The sequence below is a fragment of the Cibotium barometz genome, chromosome 9 (assembly GCF_041138505.1).
Source record: "Cibotium barometz isolate CiBa-2024 chromosome 9, ASM4113850v1, whole genome shotgun sequence".
In the NCBI taxonomy this organism is placed as follows: domain Eukaryota; kingdom Viridiplantae; phylum Streptophyta; class Polypodiopsida; order Cyatheales; family Cibotiaceae; genus Cibotium; species Cibotium barometz.
In genome coordinates this window covers 6,682,754-6,703,732 of record NC_141054.1, presented here as the reverse complement: position 1 = coordinate 6,703,732, position 20,979 = coordinate 6,682,754, and the positions used below count along the sequence as shown (strand labels likewise).

The window sequence follows — 20,979 nt, the reverse complement described above, 5'->3', positions numbered from 1 at the left end:
GAATGTCCTTGTGGACTTTATATTTCTTACTATTAAAAAAAAGATCACTAGGTGTGTTTTTCATATCAGTTATCTCACCACTTACAGTCATGGGGAGTTGTCAAAGAAGTAAGAGCCAAAGGAGTAAGAGATACATATAATAAGATGGCAATGAAAGATCAAAAGCTATTTAAAGGAAACTAGCTAAAGAAATTATTCTATAAGCTACACTTAAGAATGAATCAGACACTTTGGAGAGAACGGATGACCATGCATTGAACTCATTGCTAGAGGTGATAGACTATTGAAAGGTGAGAAGCAAGTTGGGGAGAAGTTTGATGTTAGAGGTGATAGACTATGAGAAGCAAGTTGTAGTAAAGAACGATGAGGATAATGTAGAAAGTGTGATTACCTCACTCAAATAGATGCCACCAAGGAGTTCATTTGAGGTTAGCATTTGAAATGGTTTTAAATATTGAACAAGTTGAAGAGATCCTTCTGCATATGATGGGAATATTTTATTTGAGCTTTCATTCAAAGAGCTATGTCAAAGACGAGAAGGAATCAAGAGCAAACATGATGGGCATATTAGGACATATGAGGTCACTAGTAAAGAGCAACATAATGGGCATATCTAGATACATGAGCTCACTATTAACATTGTAGCTTTTGAGGGAGTTATGAGGATTAGAAAATGTGGTGGGAATTTAGATTGTAAAACTCTTTGTGCTTTTAATTGGAATGCACAATTCTACTAAATGAGAAGCAATGGCACGGAAGTGTCTTTATCCGACCTTGGTGCGTACAAGAATGTCCTTGTGGGCTTTATATTTCTTATTATTTAAAAAAAATATAACTAGGTGTGTTTTTCATATTAGTTATCACCACTTATCCCAGTTGATGGTGTTGCATGGGGGAGTTGTCAAAGAAGTAATAGATAAGATAAGTAAATACATAGAATAAGATGGCAATGAAAGATCAAGAACTAATTAAAAGAATCTAGCTATAGAAAGATGGCAATGAAAGATCAAAAGCTAATTAAAAGAAACTAGCTAAAGAAGTTATTTTATAAGATACACTTAAGAATGAATCAGACACTTTCGAAAGAACGGATGACCATGCATTGAACTCAATTACATCAACTTGGATAAAAAGCAAAATCTGATTTCGTGCATCAAATTCAAACATCAAATTAGGTCTAATATACTATTTGTTGCTTTACAGGCTATCTTTGGAAGAGAGAATCCTAGCTAGAGCATGGTATAATGGTGCATTTTTAGAAGAATTTGATACCATTTTATAACTCAAAAAGAGATGCATCTATGACTACTTTCAGAGCACTGGCCTTTTTAAGCCATCTAGATTTTTCTTGCTTTGAACAAGTGTCAGGACTTCAAAATGCCGACTCAAAAAGAGTTGCATCTATGACTACTTTCAAAGCATGGTCTTTTTGAGGCAGGTAGCTTTTTCTTGCTTTGTGAAAAGTGTTCAAAAGTAGACTCAGTGACTTGGGAGTGGTGTAGAATTGGTTAACAAGATGATGAGGCGCCTAGTGGAGAATTAGGTAGTCAATGGATGTTTTTTGATTTTGTAAAGTGCACACATGTGATTGGACAACAATGGCTTGCCATGTGTACAACCCATTTGTGTAAGAGTTATAGATAATTGCAAATGCATAGGGGACCCCTTGGCCACTATGCGAAAAATAACAGGTGTCCCGCGCCCATCCAACGTGCGATGGTGGTTAAACTTTGCGAGTGGAGGCTATCAGCCCCATGGACAAGCTCCCAAAGTTATGCCCACATCGGACATCGTATGATAACGATGCTCTACCTAGACCCGCTATTTTTCGCATTGTGCCCACGAAAAATAGCGGGTGGTGTAGCACACTGTCCTGCCCATCCGGCATTTGATGGTCATGAAACTTTGGGAGTGGAGGGGTAGTAGTCGCATGGACCTTCTTGCAGAGTTTCACCCGCATCAGACGCCATATGATAATGATGCCTTACCCAAACCCGCTATTTTTTGCATATACAGCCCATCCAACGTCCGATGGTTGTCAAACTTTGCGATTGGAGGGGTAGTAGCCCCATGGACCCATTCCCAAAGTTTCACCCACATCGGAAGCAGTATGATTATAATGTGCCACCCAAATTCGATATTTTTTGCATAGGGCCCCTTGGGCACTATGCGAAAAATAGCAAGTGGCAGCACACCATCCTGACCATCTGGCATCTGATGGTGGTGAGACTTTGCGAGTGGAGGGATATTAGCCCCATGGACCCGCTCCCAAATCTTCACCAACATCAGACGATGTATGATAATGATGCCCTACCCAAACCCGCTATTTTTTGCATAGGGGACCACTTGGGCATTATGTGAAAAATAGCGAGTGGCAACACACCGTCCCACCCATCTGGTGGTGGTGAAACTTTGCAAGTGGAGGGATAACATCCCCATGGACCTTCTCGCAAAGCTTTACCCACATTTGACACCGTATGATAATCATGCCCAACCCAAACCCCCTGTTTTTTGCATAGGAGACCTCTTGGGTACTATGCGAAAGATAGCGGGCCGCAACACACTGTCCCACCCAACGGCGTACGATGGTGGTGAACCTTTGTGAACGATGGTAGAGGGGTAGCTGCCCCATTGACTTGTTTGCAAGGTCTCACATGTATTAGACACTGTATGATAATGATGCCCTACACAAACCCGCTATTTTTTTTTGCATAGGAGGCTCCTTGGGCAGTATGCCAAAAATAGCGGGTGCCAGCACACCATCCTACCCATCCGGCATCTAATGGTGCTAGAACTTTGCTAGTGGAGCAGTAACAACACCACGCACCTGCTCGCAAAGTTTCAACCACATCGGACTCCATATGATAATGATTCCCTACCTAAACCCGCTATTTTTCGCATAGGGGAGCCCTTGGGCACCATGCGAAAAGTAGGGGGTTGCAGCACACCATCCCGCCCATCTGGCATCAAATGGTGGTGAAACCTTGAAAGTGGAGGGGTAGCAGCCCCATGGACCTAGTTGCAAAGTTTCAATCGCATTGGAGGCTGTATGATAATGATGCCCTACTCAAACCCACTTTTTCTTGCATAAGGAATCCCTTTGGGCAGCGCATCGTCCCGCCAATCCGGCATCCCATAGTGGTGAAACTTTGCGAGTGGAGGGATATCAGCCCCATGGACCCACTCGCAAAGTTTCACTTGCATTGGATGTAGTGTAATAATGATGCGCCACCCAAACCCGCTATTTTTTTTGCATAGGGGACACCTTGTGCACTATGCAAAGAATAGCGGGTTGCAGCACACTGTCCCAACCATCCGGTATCTAATGGTGGTGAAACTTTAGAGGAATAGCATCCCTATGGACCCGCTCTCAAACAAAGTTTAACCCGCATCTGACGTCGTATTATAATGATGGCCTACCCAAACCCACTATTTTTTGCATACGGTACCCCTTGGGCATTATGCAAAAAATAGCGGTGTGGCAGCAGATCGTCCCGCCCATCAGGCGTCCCGATGGTGGTGAAACTTTACAAGTGGAGAGGTAGCAGCCCCATGGATTTGCTTGTAAAGTTTCATCCACATCGGGACTCCGTATGATAATGATGCGCCACCCAAAACTGCTATTTTTTGCATAGGGGACTCCTTGGACAGTATGCAAAAAATAGTGGGTGGCAGCACACCACCCTACCCATCCGTGGTGGTGAAACTTTGCAAGTGGAGGGGTAGCAGCCCCATGGGCCCATTCACAAAGTTTTACATGCATCGTATGCCTTAGAATAATGATACCCTACCCAAACCTGCTATTTTTTACATAGGGGACCGCCCTTGGACACTGTGAAAAATAGTGTGTGGTAGTACACAATCCCGCCCATCCAGAATATGATGGTGGTGAAACTTTGGGACTCGAGGGGTAGCACCCCATGGACCTGCTCGGAGAGTTTTACCTACATCGGATGCCGTATGGCAATGATGCCCTACCCAAACACAATATTTTTCGCATAGGGGACCCCTTGGGTGGCAGCCACCATCCCGCTCATCCAGCATCCGATGGTAGTGGTGAAACTTTTTGAATGGAGGGGTAGCAACCCCATGGACTTGCTCATAAAATTTCACCCGCATTCGGACGTCATATGATAATGATGCCTTACCCAAACGCGCTATTTTTTGCATAGGGCACCCCTTGGGCACTATGTGAAAAATAGCGGCGGGTGGCAGCACACCATCCCGCCCATTTGGCGTCCGATGGTGCGAAACCTTGAAAGTGAAGAGGTAGCAGTCCCATGGACCCACTCACAAAGTGAAGAGGTAGCAATCACATGGACCCACTCACAAAGTTTCACCCACATCGGATGACGTATGACAATGAGGCCCTACCCTAATTCGTTATTTTTTTGCTTAGGAGGCCACTTGGGCATTATGCCAACAAACATAGCGGATGTAAGCACACCGTCCCACCCATCCGGCGTCCGATGGTGGTGAAACTTTGCAAATGGAAGGCTAGCTTCCCCATGGACCCGCTTGTAAATTTTCACCCGCATCGTACGCCGTATGATAATGATGCCCTACCCAAACTCGCTATTTTATGCATAGGGGACCCCTTGGGCAATATGCGAATAATAGCGGGTGGCAGCACACTGTCCTGCCCATCCGGCGTCCAATGGTGGTGAAACTTTGCAAGTGGAGGGTAGCAGCCCATGGACCTGCTCCCAAAGTTTTACTCGCATCAGACACTGTATGATAATGATGCCCTACCCAGACCCGCTATTTTTTGCATAGGGGCCCCTTAGGCACTATGCGAAAAATAGCGGGTGGCAACACACCGTCCCACCCAGGCATCTGTGGTGGTGAAACCTTGGGAGTAGAGGGGTAGCAACCCATGGAGCTACTTGCAAAGTTTCACCCACACATCGGACGCCGTATGATAATGATGCCATGCCCAAACCCAGTATGTCTTGCATAGGGGACCCCTTGGGCATTATGCGAAAAATAGCGGATGGTAGCACACCATCCTGCCCATACAAACTCCAATGGTGGTGAAACTTTTTAAGTGGAGGGGTAGCAGCCCCATGGACCCACTTGCAAAGTTTCACCCACATTGGACACTGTATGATGATGATGCCCTACCCAAACCCACTATTTTTTGCATAGGGGACCCCTTGGGCACTATGCAAAAAATAGTGGGTGGCACCACACCGTCCTGCCCATTCGACATCCGATGGTGGTGAAACTTTGTGAGTGGAGGGGTAGCAGCTCCATGTACCTTCTTGCAAATTTTCACCCACATCGTACGCCGTATGATAACGATGTCCAACCCAAACCCACTATTTTTTGCATACGGGACCCCTTGGGCATTATGAAAAAAGTAGTGGGTGGCAACACACCGTTCCGCCCATCCAACGTCCGATGGTGTTCAAGGGTAGCAGCCCCATGGACCCACTCCCAAAGTTTCACTCTCATCGGAAGCAGTATGATAATGATGCGCCACCCAAACCTGATATTTTTTACATTGAGCCCTTTGGGCACTATGCGAAAAACAGCGAATGGTAGCACACCGTCGCGATGGTGGTGAAACTTTGCGAGTGGAGGGATAGAAGCCCCATGGACCCGCTTGCAAAGTTTCACCCACATCAAACACTGTATGATAATGATGCCCTACCCAAGTCCGCTATTTTTCACATAGGGGACCCCTTGGGCATTACGCAAAAAATAGTGGGTGGCAACACCCATCTGGTATCCGATGGTTGTGAAACTTTGTGAGTGGAGGTGTAGCAGACCATTGGACCCATTTGCAAAGTTTCATCTACATCAGATGCCATATGATGATGATGCTCTACCCAAACCTGCTATTTTTTGCATAGGGGACCCCTTGGGCACTATGCGAAAAATAGCTGGTGGCAACCCACCATCCCGCCCATCCGGTATCTGATGGTGGTGAAACTTTGTGAATGGAGGGGTATAAGCCTAATGGACCCACCCGTAAAGTTTTACCCACATCAGACGTCACATGATAATAATGCCCTACCCAAAATCACTATTTTTTGCATAGGGGACCCCTTGGGCACTATGCGAAGCACTCAAGTGACTCTTGACCTTCCATTTCCAAAGTGACTCTTGAACTTCCATTTCCAAAGTGACTCTTGGCCTTCCATTTCCATGTGTGACCCTTGGTTGCCTGACCCTAACCTCAACCCAAGGTTAGGCCTAAAACCCACTAGAACATGTTCCCATGCTCCCATGCTCACATGCCTAGGGTGGATTAGCCTCCTAGTATATGCACATGATGTGCACATAACATACTATGCTCACATGCCTAGGGTGGGTTAGTTTCCTAGTATATGCACATATAATGTGCACATAACAATGCGGAAGTGAGTGGGAAAATGAAGAATAAATTCCTTGTAAACATCTTGCAACCAAATGCGTATGCAAGCACATGTGTGCATAAACAAAGCAAGAGTGCATCAAATATAAATATACCTAAAGCACAAGTGCATGAAATGATCACATTTCAAAGCACAACATGCATCAAAGGCACATAAGGAAATTAAAAACAATGTATCTTACGACAATGAACATTAAGTCCACACCAAGGGAGCTATCAAAGAGCGAAGAGTCAAGCCAAAGAGCAAAGACCAAGAGCGAAGAAGCAGTCAACAAAGTGAAGAAGGAAATGTCATCGACAAGAAGAACAAGAAGTGGAGTTAAGGTCATAGCAACCAAGAGGCTACCACGACATCGACATCAACATGAGCAACAAGAAGCTACCACCACTACCTTAGCCATATGTTGTAAAAGAGGGGTCACCATATGAGTAGACACCCATATTATTATTTCATCTTGTTCGTTATGTGTATCTACCCGACCACCTGAGAGTAGCTAGTTGAGAACCCAGGGGGGTAATCATTGTTACAAACCTAGCTTGTAAAAGAGGGGTCACCATATAAGTAGACACCCATCTTATCATTTCATCTTGTTTGTTATGTGTATCTACCCGACCACCTAAGAGTAGCCAGTTGAGAACCCAGGGGGTAATGATTGTTGCAACCCTACTCTTAGAAGAGACCTCTAGACCTTAAAGATAGGCCAAGTCTCTATCAAGGGGGAGACCTCACTCTTGGAGATGACCTCTAGGCCTCAAAGATAAGTCAAGTCACCATCAAGGGGGGTAAAAAATATGATGTAAAACCTTGCATCTAACCACCTTGAGTAGCCCAAAGATTTGGCACCAAAGGGGGGTGTTGATGAGAAATGTGATGCAAAGAGCACAAGGAAGAGGTAGGGAGTGAGAATGAGTAGCCAAGAAAGTGCAAAGCCTGGCAGCATGAAGCCAAATCATCAAAGCTAATTTATCCCACACGAGATCTGAAGCAACTTATGAGCCACCTCATATAAAAGGGGCACCTCCAAGAAACGTAAATACAAATCAACTTATCTTAAGCAATATCAAGTAAGTCTATTTGGTTGCACATCTTGCTTATGTCTTTTAATTATTTTTCATTCTAGTTCATGCTCTTTTAATCATGTTTAGAATTTGCTTTAATCCACCTTAGCCTAGCTTAGCCTTGATCCATGTTTCTCAACAGTTAATGTGTCTATAATGGCCAGATTTACGGTATCCACATGATTGATGGCTTGAAAGGAAATTTGGTTTACAATTTTGGATCTGTATCAGTGAGAATGTCTTGTATTTAGTCCTTTCCTCCTTGGATGCATATCATTATTTTTTTGTAAAATTTTTAGGATTCTCACAGGAAAACAAAACCATTATATTCAAAAAATGGGAAAGGTCGGCCTGGGAGGCCCCAGGGGGGAAGAGGAGACCATCAAATACATACATACGTTTGCACCACTTTTAACCTTTTCACCACTTGAATGGATGCATATCTTTATTTTTTGCATTTTTGTTGGGATTCTCATAGGCAAACAAAACCATTATATTCTAGAAATGGGAAAGGCCACCCCAGAGAGAGAGAGAGAGAGAGAGAGAGAGAGAGAGAGAGAGAGAGAGAGAGAGAGAGAGAGAGAGAGTATACATGAGCAACCATTTGTTCTCTTGCTTGGTCCTCAACATTACAGGCCCATGGTTTTATTCACGCTTTCGAGTGGCAAAGGCTTGAACGCTTATACAAATAACATGAAAGTATCTTCACCTCTCATTAGTGTAGTTTTAGTACAACATTTTTAAATGTTTTTTGAGCATGCAAGTGGGGTGAAAGCACACATGTATTGGTAGTGGATCATAACAACAAGTTCATTGATCAGTACCCTTGCCCACTTTTTTAATGAATAGGCATACTAAAATGCAAGTACGCATTTCTATGACATTATTTCACTTGATTGGGCCATCGTAAAGTTGGGCTTACTTTAGAAAAGTTATTGACTCAAGGATGAAATGGACATAAGAGCATTGTTAAAATAGTTATATTTAAAAAGTTTACTTTTAAATGTGTTTTTTGAATCATGATATTAGTATTACTCTTTTGATAACAAAAAAGCTCTTTAATAATTGATCATTATTGGCTCGTGCATTAGGACCTAATAAACACCATACTTTTTTTTTTGGGGAGGATAGTATACTATATACGTCACATCAAGCATGAGGCCTGTGTTAGGTTTTGACCATATCGGTTTCACCTATTGGGTGCTTTTATTCAAGAGGTGTTTAATTGGACGGGAGCCCTATTGGGAGGCATAGGAAGCTAAACCCAGTTCGTGTGGAAGTTTGGCAATGGATTGGGGCGCAATCTGGGATCCCTATAAACTTAGTTTATGCTTAGAAATTAAGAGCACAATTGATTGAAGTTGAGAGAACAATTTGAAGAGCTCACTAAGGGGGCTTTTGAAAAAGAGGTAATTGTAGGTGCAACTAGGAATCTACTTGTTAAAATGAACAATGTAAAGATGTTGTCTACTTGCAGCAACCCGTAGGAAAGATGAAATGCAATTGCTCATCAGAGACACGTGCTCTACATCACTACTGGCTAGACTAGATGAACTAGTGAACCTAGCCTCAAAATCCCTGATTGTGTTGATTTTGGCCCTGTTATAACCAACAAGGCCAAGTTTGCCAAATTCTCCTCCAACATTTTTGGCACTACATATGAGTTTACTATGTCATGGCCAAGTTAACTTGGTTGTGGGAAGAGCCTATTGCTCTTATCTCTATGATGGGTAATACACCTGCAAATAGGATGTGTGAAGAGCCCTAAACCCCCCTTGTACACTCTCCTTGTATAAGTCTATCATAATACAAGAAAATGGCATCAAGTGGCAGGAACAAAATGATGTCCGTCATCAAAGTAATAGTTGGCGATGTGATCTATGATAATATCCAAATTGATTGTAGAAGATTGCCAAGCTAGAGGACGAAGGTTATGCTTACAAAATCTTAATTGTGGTATGTGATCACTTTAGCTTAAGTCCTTGGACTAATGAAGGGTAGTAGATATGTGTAAGTCATCAATAGACCTACTGCATAGCAAGTTTTTCCATCCTTTCATGTGAATAACTCCCACAAAATATGTGACGAAGTTTCCTTTATGCTAGGCTTTTTGATGCAATTCCTTGAAAATCTCCACAACGCAAGCCCTGTAAATAAGACCCTATTTGCATGGGTAGTGCCCATGGTATAGATGAAGTAAGATGGAGTACAACCCATTGTAGGGGTGAGGAGAGGCACTTTGAATGGTGGTGGTGGGAAGTGCTTGAATTGTTTTTTTCGTGACCAATCCAAATAAGTAATTGATTGGGACTCACAACTTAGATAGAAAAGGAAAAGTAATTGGGACTCACAACTTAAATAAAAAAGGGAAAATACCAGGATTATACCTATAAAGTATGAATTCTTCCCTTGAAAACAAAGAGAGTTCTTAATTTCATCAACACTTCAAAATACACTAGAGCACGGATGGTGCGTAGTTATGAAAGAGAGGAGGGGGGGGGGGGGGGGGAGAGTGGCAATAACTGCCCAGTTGTGCTGTTCCCGCCTTTTGCCTTTCAAAAATTTCGCCCAAAAGTGTGTGCGCGACAACTTGAAAAGCTTCAGAGAGGTTCTCTTCATTATCAGCTGAGTTGCCCTGCTGCTCCTCCACCCCCCCCCGCCCTCCCAGCCTCAGTTGCCTGTATAAACTATTCAGGGTCTGCTCTCACCGCTTAAGCTCCGCTCTGTTCGATTTTTCTTAATTGATCTCTTCCCGCCCTTGTTCAAACTTTTATGACCGTTGAAAGTGCTTGCCTTCCAGTTATGGAGAAGAGAAAGCAGACACCCAAAGAGCCAAAGCAGGACAAACGGCAGCGGAAGTCCAAGGACCCAAACCAGCCCAAGCGCCCTCCTTCTGCCTTCTTCGTGTTCATGTAAGCTTGCGCCTGACTTGCTTGGTGGGAACTCTGAATTTTATAATTTCTGCATTGAAGCGGGTTAACTCTTACGCCCAACGATAACAACAATTTTATTTATTTATTTTTGCTCTCCTCCTTCCAGGGAGGAGTTTAGGAAATCTTACAAGGAGAAGCACCCCGAAGTGAAATCTGTCACAACGGTTCGATTTGTTTACCCCCTCTTCGTCTTCGTTAGGCCTTAGGAAATTCTCTGCTTGTTTTCTTAGTTCAATTGTTAAAATTAGGATCCGGCTTCGTAAGGCTTAAGCCTGATCTTAAAAATCTTTCTGCTACATGATTTTTAAAATTAAAATTCATAAATTCAATGGCTTTTATATGTTTTCCCTTTAGAATTAGGTTTCTGTGAAATGTTTAACAGTCAACATACCAATAAATCACTGTATTTTGTTTTACTCTCTACACGGCTGAGGTTTTTTGCAGGTTGGTAAAGCTGGCGGAAATAAATGGAGTGCAATGACTGATGAGGTGAGTGAATTTCTTTTTAATTTTTCTGTTGAATTATCAAGGTGAAATGAATCATTTTAGGGACAGTTTTAGGGTGGGGTTTGGGTAATAAATTTTTTTTTGGGATTGGGGGGGTTCTTCTTGGTTGATGCAGGAGAAGGCCCCATATATCTCCATAGCTGCAGACAGGAAGGTAGAATATGAGAGGAAGATGGATGCGTACAGAAATAAGGTAGCCCTCTTCCACATGCCCATTCCAGGATAGCTAGTTTTTTTCCCCCCCTTCACATACATCGACATGTTATTCAAAATTAGTACTTCTGAGGATTTCTTCTTTATTATTGTCCTGGGCTTATTAAAAGCGGCAAAAATTGAAACAGGATGCTGCTGAGGAGAAGTCAGAGCAAGCGGATAGCAACGAGGTTGGATTTTGTACCCGTTTTGCACGACAGTTCCAGTTTAAGTGTCAAACTATGACTCAGAGATAGACCTAAAATCATGCTGTATTTTAGTCTGTCTACAATCAAACTAATATGGTTTGCCCCAACTTTACAGGAAGGTTCAGATGACGAATAGGGCATGTGCCTGTACAGCATGGGATACCAAAGCAGTATATGTGTGTTGCAGCCCCACCTGAGGATGACTACATGCTTCCATGCTTATCGACCCCTGTTGACTTGTTGGGAATGACTCTTTTTGTGCTTGGGGGAAGATGGCTCACTTGTAACAGTTGCCCCTGTGATTGATTACTTTCTACCATGGCGAACCCTCCTAAAGGCAACATTTTTGTTAAAAAAAAAATCTCCTAATTAGGTTTAGGGTATTTCTCCAATATTAGTTTTTATTGAAAGAAATTGTAATTTTCAGATTTCTCTATTTACAATTTTTTTCGTTTAAAAGATGATTGGGTAGACTTGTTTTCTTTTCTCTATTTACATTTTTTTTTGGAGGTTTAAAAGATGTTCGGGTAGATTGAAATAGAAATGTGATTTTTTTTTTCTAATATTGCATCTGCGGTTAAAGACAAGATTAATCACCCTCAAATATTATTTGAAATTTTTAATAGGCTCACTATACTGCAGGTCTGCACGCAATCACCCTCAAATATTATTTGAAATTTTTAATAGGCTCACTATACTGCAGGTCTGCACGCACGTGGACATGTTTCCCATGCCCCATATGAATAACTAGCCACATGTGTGTCCACATCTACTTATGCACTCACATATGCAAACGTACACAATCAAACATCTACAAAGCCTTATGCATGCATGTCCGCATTGACGTTTTGTTGCAACAAATGTACGTTCCTACATGTGAATGCATGTTCCTAAGCTACACCTATTTAAATAGAACTCCCCCGCCCCCATGGCACATAGGAATGTACATTTCTAGGGATCTTGAACACACTCGTATAACTCATATACTTAGCTACACCTATTTAAATAGAACTCCCCCGCCCCCATGGCACATAGGAATGTACATTTCTAGGGATCTTGAACACACTCGTATAACTCATATACTTAGCCACACATGTATCCACACTAAAACATGCACATTCACTTGTGCAAATGCACATAATCAAACGTCTACAAATGATATTTATAGCCTTGTGTAATGTGTTTTGATGTCCGTGTGCAGGTATATCTCCTTGTTGTAAAATGCATGTTTGTTGTCATGCATGTAGCCTACACCTCCCAACCTTACCTTGTTATGCTTTATTTTTAAAGCCGACAATTCTTAAAGTTTTAACAAATTTTTTGTTGTTTGTTCATTAGAAACCAATTGTATTAGGCTTGGCTTATTATGAAAGTTGGATTTTCCTTAGTTTTGGAAATTAATATCTTTGTTAACCATAGGTATTATACAAATGTAAGGTGTAGGAATGTGCATGGATAGTTGGAGGAACATATGTGGATATGTATGAAAATGTTTATGGCCACGTTTGGGAGTTTATATTTGTAAAAGTGCTTGATGGATGTGAATGTGAGTATGTATAGGAATGTGATTTCTTGGACTTGTCCAAACATACATGGTGTGCAAATGGGAATTTTTAAGTCTCTAGAAACATAGGGCTTTTAATCCATTGTGAATATGCTTTTGTAGAGTATCCTTGCATGTATTTGTATGTCATATGTTAGGTATAGTGATGTGCGAATGTGTATTCCTAGGTATAATGATGTAGAAACATGCTTTCTTAAGATGTATAAGTTTATATGAATGTGTATGGGTATGATCTTATGAATGTGCACATGATCATGCATGGTTAATATGTTGTTAGTTAGAACATATGCTTTTAATGTAGATAAGTTTAACATGAATTACATGTGGGGTGGACTAAATATTCCATATTGATAACATTATTCAATTTAGTGTGGTAAACCTAATGATAAAGTGTGTTTCAATCAAGTACATCCAAGGAATCATAATACATATTTAATGATTTTAGACTTAAACTTGAAACAAGGAGATAAACTTGAGTTTGAAATTAATGAAAAAAGGATTTAACTTGATTTCTTGATCTTTGAACTTGAAGGTTTGCTTTATCGCTTTAATAATAAACCATTAAACAATAAATTAATAAAGGATAATCTTAACATAATTGGTGGATATGTGTTTTAACTAGGAGACTCATGGACTTCTCATGAGAAATAGTATAAAGGAACTTTAAGCTATCATTGCTCCTTATAGTTGCAAAGAGCACACAATGTTAGTATTGATAGAAAATGACATTTTTTATTGAAATTGACCATACCATTGTGCTCTTTGCAAAGTATTGATACTAGCATAGTCTTAGTATTGATAAAAAATGATGATTTCTATTGAAATTAACCTTACCATTGTGCTCCCCTTGGGTCATCTTTTTGCACATCAATTTGTCACTCTTAAATAAGTAAAAGTATAACCAACTAAGTCTTTAATCCATGATTAGATGTGGAATAAAGTACCTAGAATCTCTTCTTTAATTGAGCTCCATAAAGTGAGCCACCTCCTCTAATCCATGATTAGATGTGGAATAAAGTACCTAGAATCACTCCTTTACTTGAGTACCACAAAGTGAGCCACCATCTCCTATAATCATGCCCCTTAATCTCTCAACCTACAAGATGCTCCACTACCCTTTTTCTCATTATTGCATTGGTGATATTAGATTTTGACCTTTGAACTAAGTATCCTTAGGTTTTTCTCTAATCCATCATTTGCACTAAAATCAATTTGTCCTCAAGAGTACATGATTAATAACAATGGAGAAGTAGAAGTGAAGCTCATAAGGCTTTGTTTAGACTTTACAATCAACAAAGCAAGCATAGCCAAGCTTTCCCTATTGAATATAGGAGCAACTAATGTCTTATGAGACACGGGCCTCACTAGGAATACCCAACCTCAAGCCTACAAAGGTGCTTGTGCAAATCATCTCACTAATTTACAATGAATGTAAGGATTGTTTTATAAACTCTTATCTCATGGAAGTTAGTTTTTATATCATGAATGTAAGTGGATTGCCAAGCATAACTATAACATTGACTAGACAAGGATTGCGACTCTAAGTTGTTATAGATAGGTCCCATTGAGTTGGTGCTTAAGAGGTGCCCTATCCCTCAAGCATTAAAGCTTCAAAATATCTCGAGCACCAAAGCTTCAAAGATAAATGTTGAACTCAAGTAAGAGGTGCCCTACCCCACAGAATGAACATGGGTAGAAGCCTTATTTGTTGTCATCTACATCCTAAATCAAAGGTTCTTGAGTAAGAAATTACGAATCCTCATTTCTTACATGGGTAGAAGATAAATGTTGAACTCAAGTAGGAGGTGCCCTACCACCAAAGCTTTAAAGATAAATGTTGAACTCAAGTAGGAGGTGCCCTACCACAGAACGAACATGGGTAGAAGCCTTATTTGTTGTCATCTACATCCTAAATCAAAGGTTCTTGAGTAAGAAATTACTAATCCTCATTTCTTACATGGGAAGAAGCCTTATTTGTTGTCATCTACATCTTAAATCAAAGGTTCTTGAGTAAGAAATTACTAATCCTCATTTCTTACATGGGAAGAAGCCTTATTTGTTGTCATTTACATCCTAAATCAAAGGTCAAAAGAAGCCACTATTGCTCACTCAATAGCAACACAATCATGTTTGTAAAACCCATTTGAGGTCAAGTTATCGAAGGCCAAAACATGCCAAGGGCATAAAAGTCAAGAGTCAAGTGGTGAAAGGCCAAAAAAGCCTAAGGATAAATCCTAAACACCTTACATCTTCTCTTCGTTGTGCTTTCAAGGTCTAGTCGCTTGTGCTATAGAGGGGCAAGTATAAAGGTCTAGCCAAGTTACCTCTGCGAGATGCGATAGGCATAAGTCAAGTCAAAGGAGTGGTAGAGTGTGGTCTTCACAACCACACACTATTCACAAAACAAGAATCCTTGACTCGAAAAGCCACTCAAGTTCATCTCTACATGGGGGGACATTGGTGAGCTATAGAAGAGAAACACTTTACGCTTGGCCTAGTGTATGACCCATCACACTTGAGAACTCCCTACTCAATTCCTTTTATATTGCATATCTATTTTAATCAAGCTTGTGATGCATCTTAGGTGTCACATTAAAAGACACATGTAATAGGTATGCTTTAATTGTTTTACTAGTGCACGTGTAGGATTGCACATCATTTATGCACCGAGCATCGAGTATAGATTACATGGTGCACTATTAGCCCCAAAGGACTTGTTGAGATCTAGGCACATACACTAGAATTTCAAGTCATAAATCTTAACTTGACTTGAATTGATGATCTAGGTGTTATGTCATCATAAATTGTGATCCATGCGCACATACACTAGAATTCTATGAGAGAGAGAGAGAGAGAGAGAGAGAGAGAGAGAGAGAGAGAGAGAGAGAGAGAGAGAGAGAGAGAGAGAGAGAGAGAGAGAGAGAGAGAGAGAGAGAGAGAGAGGATTGAAGAGCTAGGCGAGCCAGGTTGGGCTGGAAGGAGGAGGGGAGGAGTGAGGAGGAAAGAAGAGTGAGAAGTAGGGAGGTATGGGTATAGAGAGAGACAGTGGTTTTCAAAAAAATCTTGCTCCAAACTCACACTCGAGGGAATTCGAGAACTCTCTCACCCATGCTCTCAATTAGTATAGCAAAAAGTAGGGCCATCCCCCATATACACAAGTTCCACATGGTGAACATAGGTGAGTCCTCAAAGATATACATATTAAGCTCAATGTCTCCTTAATATCTCATGGCAAATAATATAGGATATGCACATCAATAGATATACATGTACATGTGTGTGTGTGCACCATCATGTGTGGTGAGGTTATGTAGTGTTGGGACATGGTGTGCAAAAAGAGGTTAACATCCCTCCACCTAAAATACACATCCGGTCCAATGGATGTGGTCAGATGATGTGAGGTGGACATGAGTACAAAAATGGATGGGGGAAGAGCGAAAAATAAGATAAGGTCGATGTTGAGACGAAGCCTAAAATAAGGAAGGATCATGCCAAAGATGTGTCGATGTAGAGCATGACACAAGCTCAAGGATCTAGAAGATGTGTCAATTTGAAGAGGATCCATGCACCAAAATTGAAGTGAGGGAAGCTCCCCCACCTCAAGAGTGTAGACCATGGAAAAAAAGGAAGTTCTCCCCAACTTCATCCCATATGATGGGATCCCAAATTAAAATGGGGAGTTCAAGGGGCTCCTAAAGGTGTATGTTGGGATCCATGCACCAAAAAGTGAAGTGAGGGAAACTCCTCCACCTCAAGAGTGTAGACCATGGAAAAAAAGGAAGTGGAGGGTGCTCAACCTCAAAAGTTGATCCCATCTTAATTAAAAAATAAAAAAGAAGAACTGCACATGCATCACAATGAAGATCTTGAATGGGGATTTGCTTCGTTTTATGTGTCCAAGTTTCTGCAGAGCTTGCCACAACACCACCTTCTTTCTTTGCTTAGCCCACCTCTTCCTTTCTCTTGTGATGCATTGTTAGCTTGCGCCTCCTTCCTTTAGTTAGCCCATCATCTCCTCTTTGTAATGGTACCATGATTGGTGCCTCTGATTCTCGACGGCTGCACTACATCATTGGTTGTGGCATCTCCTCCTTTTGGTGATCTAGGACAATCACCTGTTGCTTCCTTGCTTGCCCTACCCACGACATAGCCACCACCTCCTCCTTGCTATAATGCTGTGATGATAGTTTTGCCACCTCTTTTCCCATTGACGATGCTTCTTCCATTAGGGCCAAAAAAATTAAAAAAAGACTCGCATTTTAATCACTTGTACCGAATTTGGATTAAGCTTTGGACCAATAAGAATGTGACATTCAACCACAAATGTGACATTCAACCACAGATATGACATTTGGTGTCATATCTACTTTTAACTAACTTCACTAGTGTTGGCTATTTTAGTGGGTTATCACCACTTTAATGTAATACGGCGCGGCTATTTCTAGGGGTTCCAACTTCAAGGGCCTACCCCCACATACCAAATGTGGGGGTATGTCATTTGGTGTCATATCTACTTTTAACTAACTTCACTAGTGTTGGCTATTTTAGTGGGTTATCACCACTTTAATGTAATACGGCGCGGCTATTTCTAGGGGTTCCAACTTCAAGGGCCTACCCCCACATACCAAATGTCAATACTTTAAAAAATAAAAGTTTAAAATTTAGGTTTCCCCCAAAATGAGTGGTATATTTGAGTAAATGCATTTCAAATTCCCTAATATACTGTCGTTGCACCTCTTTCTCATCATCTTTGTGCATCATCCTCTCCTCTATTTATCATCAAACAATGTCAAGACAACAGTCCACTCCTAATGCCATTTCATCAGGCATTCTTCACAATGTTGAAGATGACCAAGATGTGTGGAAAGGTATAAACTTTAAGCTAAATGATTGGGTGACTATGCAACCATCATGCAAAGGTCCTCACATGATAAAAGGGCAAAGAAGAGGCTTACTACAATACCATTGGAAGGGGAGTATCTTGGAATTCAAGATAGCTAAAGATGGGTGGAAGTCAAAAGTGTAACATGTGTACATGAGAAGAGACATGCACATGCATCCAGGCTACTTTAAGCTAAACGATTGGGTGACTATGCAACCATCATGCAAAGGTCCTCACATGATAAAAGGGCAAATAAGAGGCTTACTACAATACCATTGGAAGGGGAGTATCTTGGAATTCAAGATAGCTAAAGATGGGAAGTAACATGTATACACGAGAAGAGACATGCACATGCATCCAGTCTACTCCAGCTACATCCATATTGTAAGCTTATTATAAGAGTTTTTTATAAATTGATTTATGTTCTTTATGATTCTAAAGATGGGTAGAAGGCAAAGATGCATATGTACATGAGAAGAGACTTGCACTTCTGACATCTACATTGCAAGCTCAATGTAAAACTTTTGATAAGTTAATTTATGCTATTTATCATTCTAAGATTTGACTTGCACTTCTGACATCTACATTGCAAGCTCAATGTAAAACTTTTTATAAGTTAATTTATGCTATTTATCATTCTAAGATTTATTTATATGTGTTGTATACGTGATAGATACAGTTTATCCATCAACAAGCATCGAGTGGAAAATTATGGAGTCATTCATCGAGACTTTCAAAGCTATGCATGATGATCTTGTAAAAGTATTATTTTTCAATCAACCATCTTCTTTTTTCATTAACAAGCATATATTTTTATACAATGGTAAGTATATTGTCCGTGTGCAAGGCTAGAAGCCTATGGGGAAGACTACAAAGTTTGCTTATACCAAGTTTAGATTCTTTAGATTGTGATTTTCAAGACAAAGGCACTCTATTAGCATTTAAATCAATGATTTTCTTGGATATTCAGAAGTCTATGAAAGTAGGAAGGATTTCTAAGAGGATTGAGCTATCATGGTTTATACCTCTTCATGTAGAAAACAAAAGCAATGTGGATGTCTAGACTGGATAATGCAGTTGGAGAGGAATGGAAAATGAAATAAGTCTTCCACAGGGATGATTTTATGCAGTGTAATTCTATACAAGTTAGCTAGATACAAAGAGTGAGAACAAAATCCCTTGTTCTCAATATTTTTCTACTCCTTAGGCTCTAGCTATGGCTCGTTGGTCTATGTGGATTCTTTAGCTGACTTGGACTCCTTTTCAATCAGCTTCACTTTAGCCTTTCCTTTCTTCTCCGGCACTTTTGTTGTCTTCTTCTTTGTGGATGTCCCAAATTTCAATGGGAGATCTCAATCGAGACATTGTGGGCAAATCCATCTTTTTTCGATATCTTTTTTTATCGAGACATTGTGGGCAAATCCATCTTTTTCGATATCTTTTTTTTCTTTCTTTTGTGGTGGTTAGTGGTGAATTTGGATCAGGGGGAAGGTCTACAAGATTCGCGAGCATTAGTCTAATTACCTTTGCTGTCACCCACCATATATATGTGTTTTTATAACATGAAGATGTAAACTGCAAAAAAAATAAATAAATGAAACAAGTCTTAGTACATATCAAAACAAGAATTGGGGCTAGCAACATCATAAGTTCTTCCTTGCATAGCCATGCTACATTAGGGTCATTCTATAGCGTATTGAGTTTCACTTTCATCCATGTATCACAACTTCAGATCATAACTTTAAGGATTACTTTCTAATGATCCTAGTGACATCCCTTGGATACGAGGCCATCCCTATCTAAAAAAATCAAGTAAAACAATGAATACAACTTCCATATCTGTAAACTCAAATCTTAATTTATTCCCATATCTTTATGTGTTTGTTAATGTGGTTCCATTGGAATTTGAGTCTTTGATAAAAATCAACTGGAATTCTTCATTGAATCTTTGGGTTCTTTCTAAGTCATGCATTCTTTAAATTTCCTCCCTAAGGTTTCTAACCTTATAGAAATTGAGTAGAAATCTCATTGTCTTAAAGTTTTAGACACCCAATTAACTATCTTGCCAAGATTTAGTTCTTATTTGAAGATATACCTTAACTCTCTGAACCTGAGGTTCATTTCCTTCACTTATTGGGATCTCCCAATATTCTATGCAAATATCTCAATCAGTTCAACATGTACATTCAATAGCAAGCTTTCATAATTGAACTACCGTAGAAAAAGATCAAATCTTCACTTAAAACAATGTCATAACATAGACCTCAAAGCTTTGATGTCAACGGCCAAAATTTATCACACAGATTTAGTCTCTATTCACATTCGATATCACATCGAAGGAATTCCCTATTGTAACCTTTTGGCTTACATCTTGAGAGTTCCCACTAGCTCCTTCAAGAGCCGCGTCCCATGCTTGAAATCAACGATAATGAATCATTCACTAGTTATCTTACTAGGTAGCATTATTTGAAGATATTCAATTACATGCAAGCCGAGGTCATCCGAAAGACATGTACTCATGCTTGCATGCCTTGAGTTATAAGTCAAGGTTGTTGATATTCATTTAAAAGGTGGTAATCCGGCTGCTATTAGTATTTCTTGTATAAGGTTAGGGTGGGATTGCTATTGGGATGGTGAAGCTCTGAAGTTATGATGATGGTGGGGCGTAAGAAAGATGGCTATGGAGATGCTGGAGCTCAAACAATATGTCTAGGCTCATCAGAGATTGGCTATGAAGCTCAGCAGAGATGACAATGGAAATGCTGAAAGCTCGGATGGTAAACCTAAAAAGAGATGGCTATGGTGATAAAGGGGTTCAACAGACGCGTTAAACGAGAAGGGATTCAAGATGGGGGACTGGAGGCTAATGATAACACAAGCCCTAGAGTGGTGAAGTTGTTTGGGATAGATGTGCAAGAAGGTTAACCAACCAGTGGGGAGAGCTCACGACTGTAAGACAAAGCAAATAACTTTGTCTCCCTACTGCACTACGTCCTTCCCTGCCTTCTTCCCATGATAGACCTCCTTTTTTCCATCACCGGCAGAACGTTCACCCATCAAAAATGCTGCACTCGTTCGGTCCTTGCCACTCCCCTCCACTCCACCCTGCTCTCGTGTAATTTGGCCATCCTCCAAGAAACGGCTGCGTAATCTACCAATGGACGGGGACGGCGCGAATATTGAAAACTCTCAGTGCCAAATTGATGAAATCGCAACGCAATTGCTGAAAATTGCCAATGCCAGATTGATGT

At 40.7% G+C, this 20,979-nt stretch overlaps 1 protein-coding gene across 1 annotated transcript; it reads left to right on the top strand.

Annotated features, from left to right (window-relative positions):
- The first annotated feature begins 9,979 nt into the window (after nucleotides 1–9,979).
- On the top strand, nucleotides 9,980–11,654 carry LOC147635201 (HMG1/2-like protein). The gene is made up of 7 exons (XM_086802138.1): nucleotides 9,980–10,137; nucleotides 10,242–10,353; nucleotides 10,481–10,538; nucleotides 10,819–10,863; nucleotides 10,997–11,074; nucleotides 11,223–11,264; nucleotides 11,398–11,654. Exons 2-7 carry the CDS (start codon nucleotides 10,244–10,246, stop codon nucleotides 11,416–11,418), a joined length of 354 nt encoding a protein of 117 aa, XP_086658264.1. The 5' UTR covers nucleotides 9,980–10,137; nucleotides 10,242–10,243; the 3' UTR covers nucleotides 11,419–11,654.
- The last annotated feature ends 9,325 nt before the right edge of the window (nucleotides 11,655–20,979 follow it).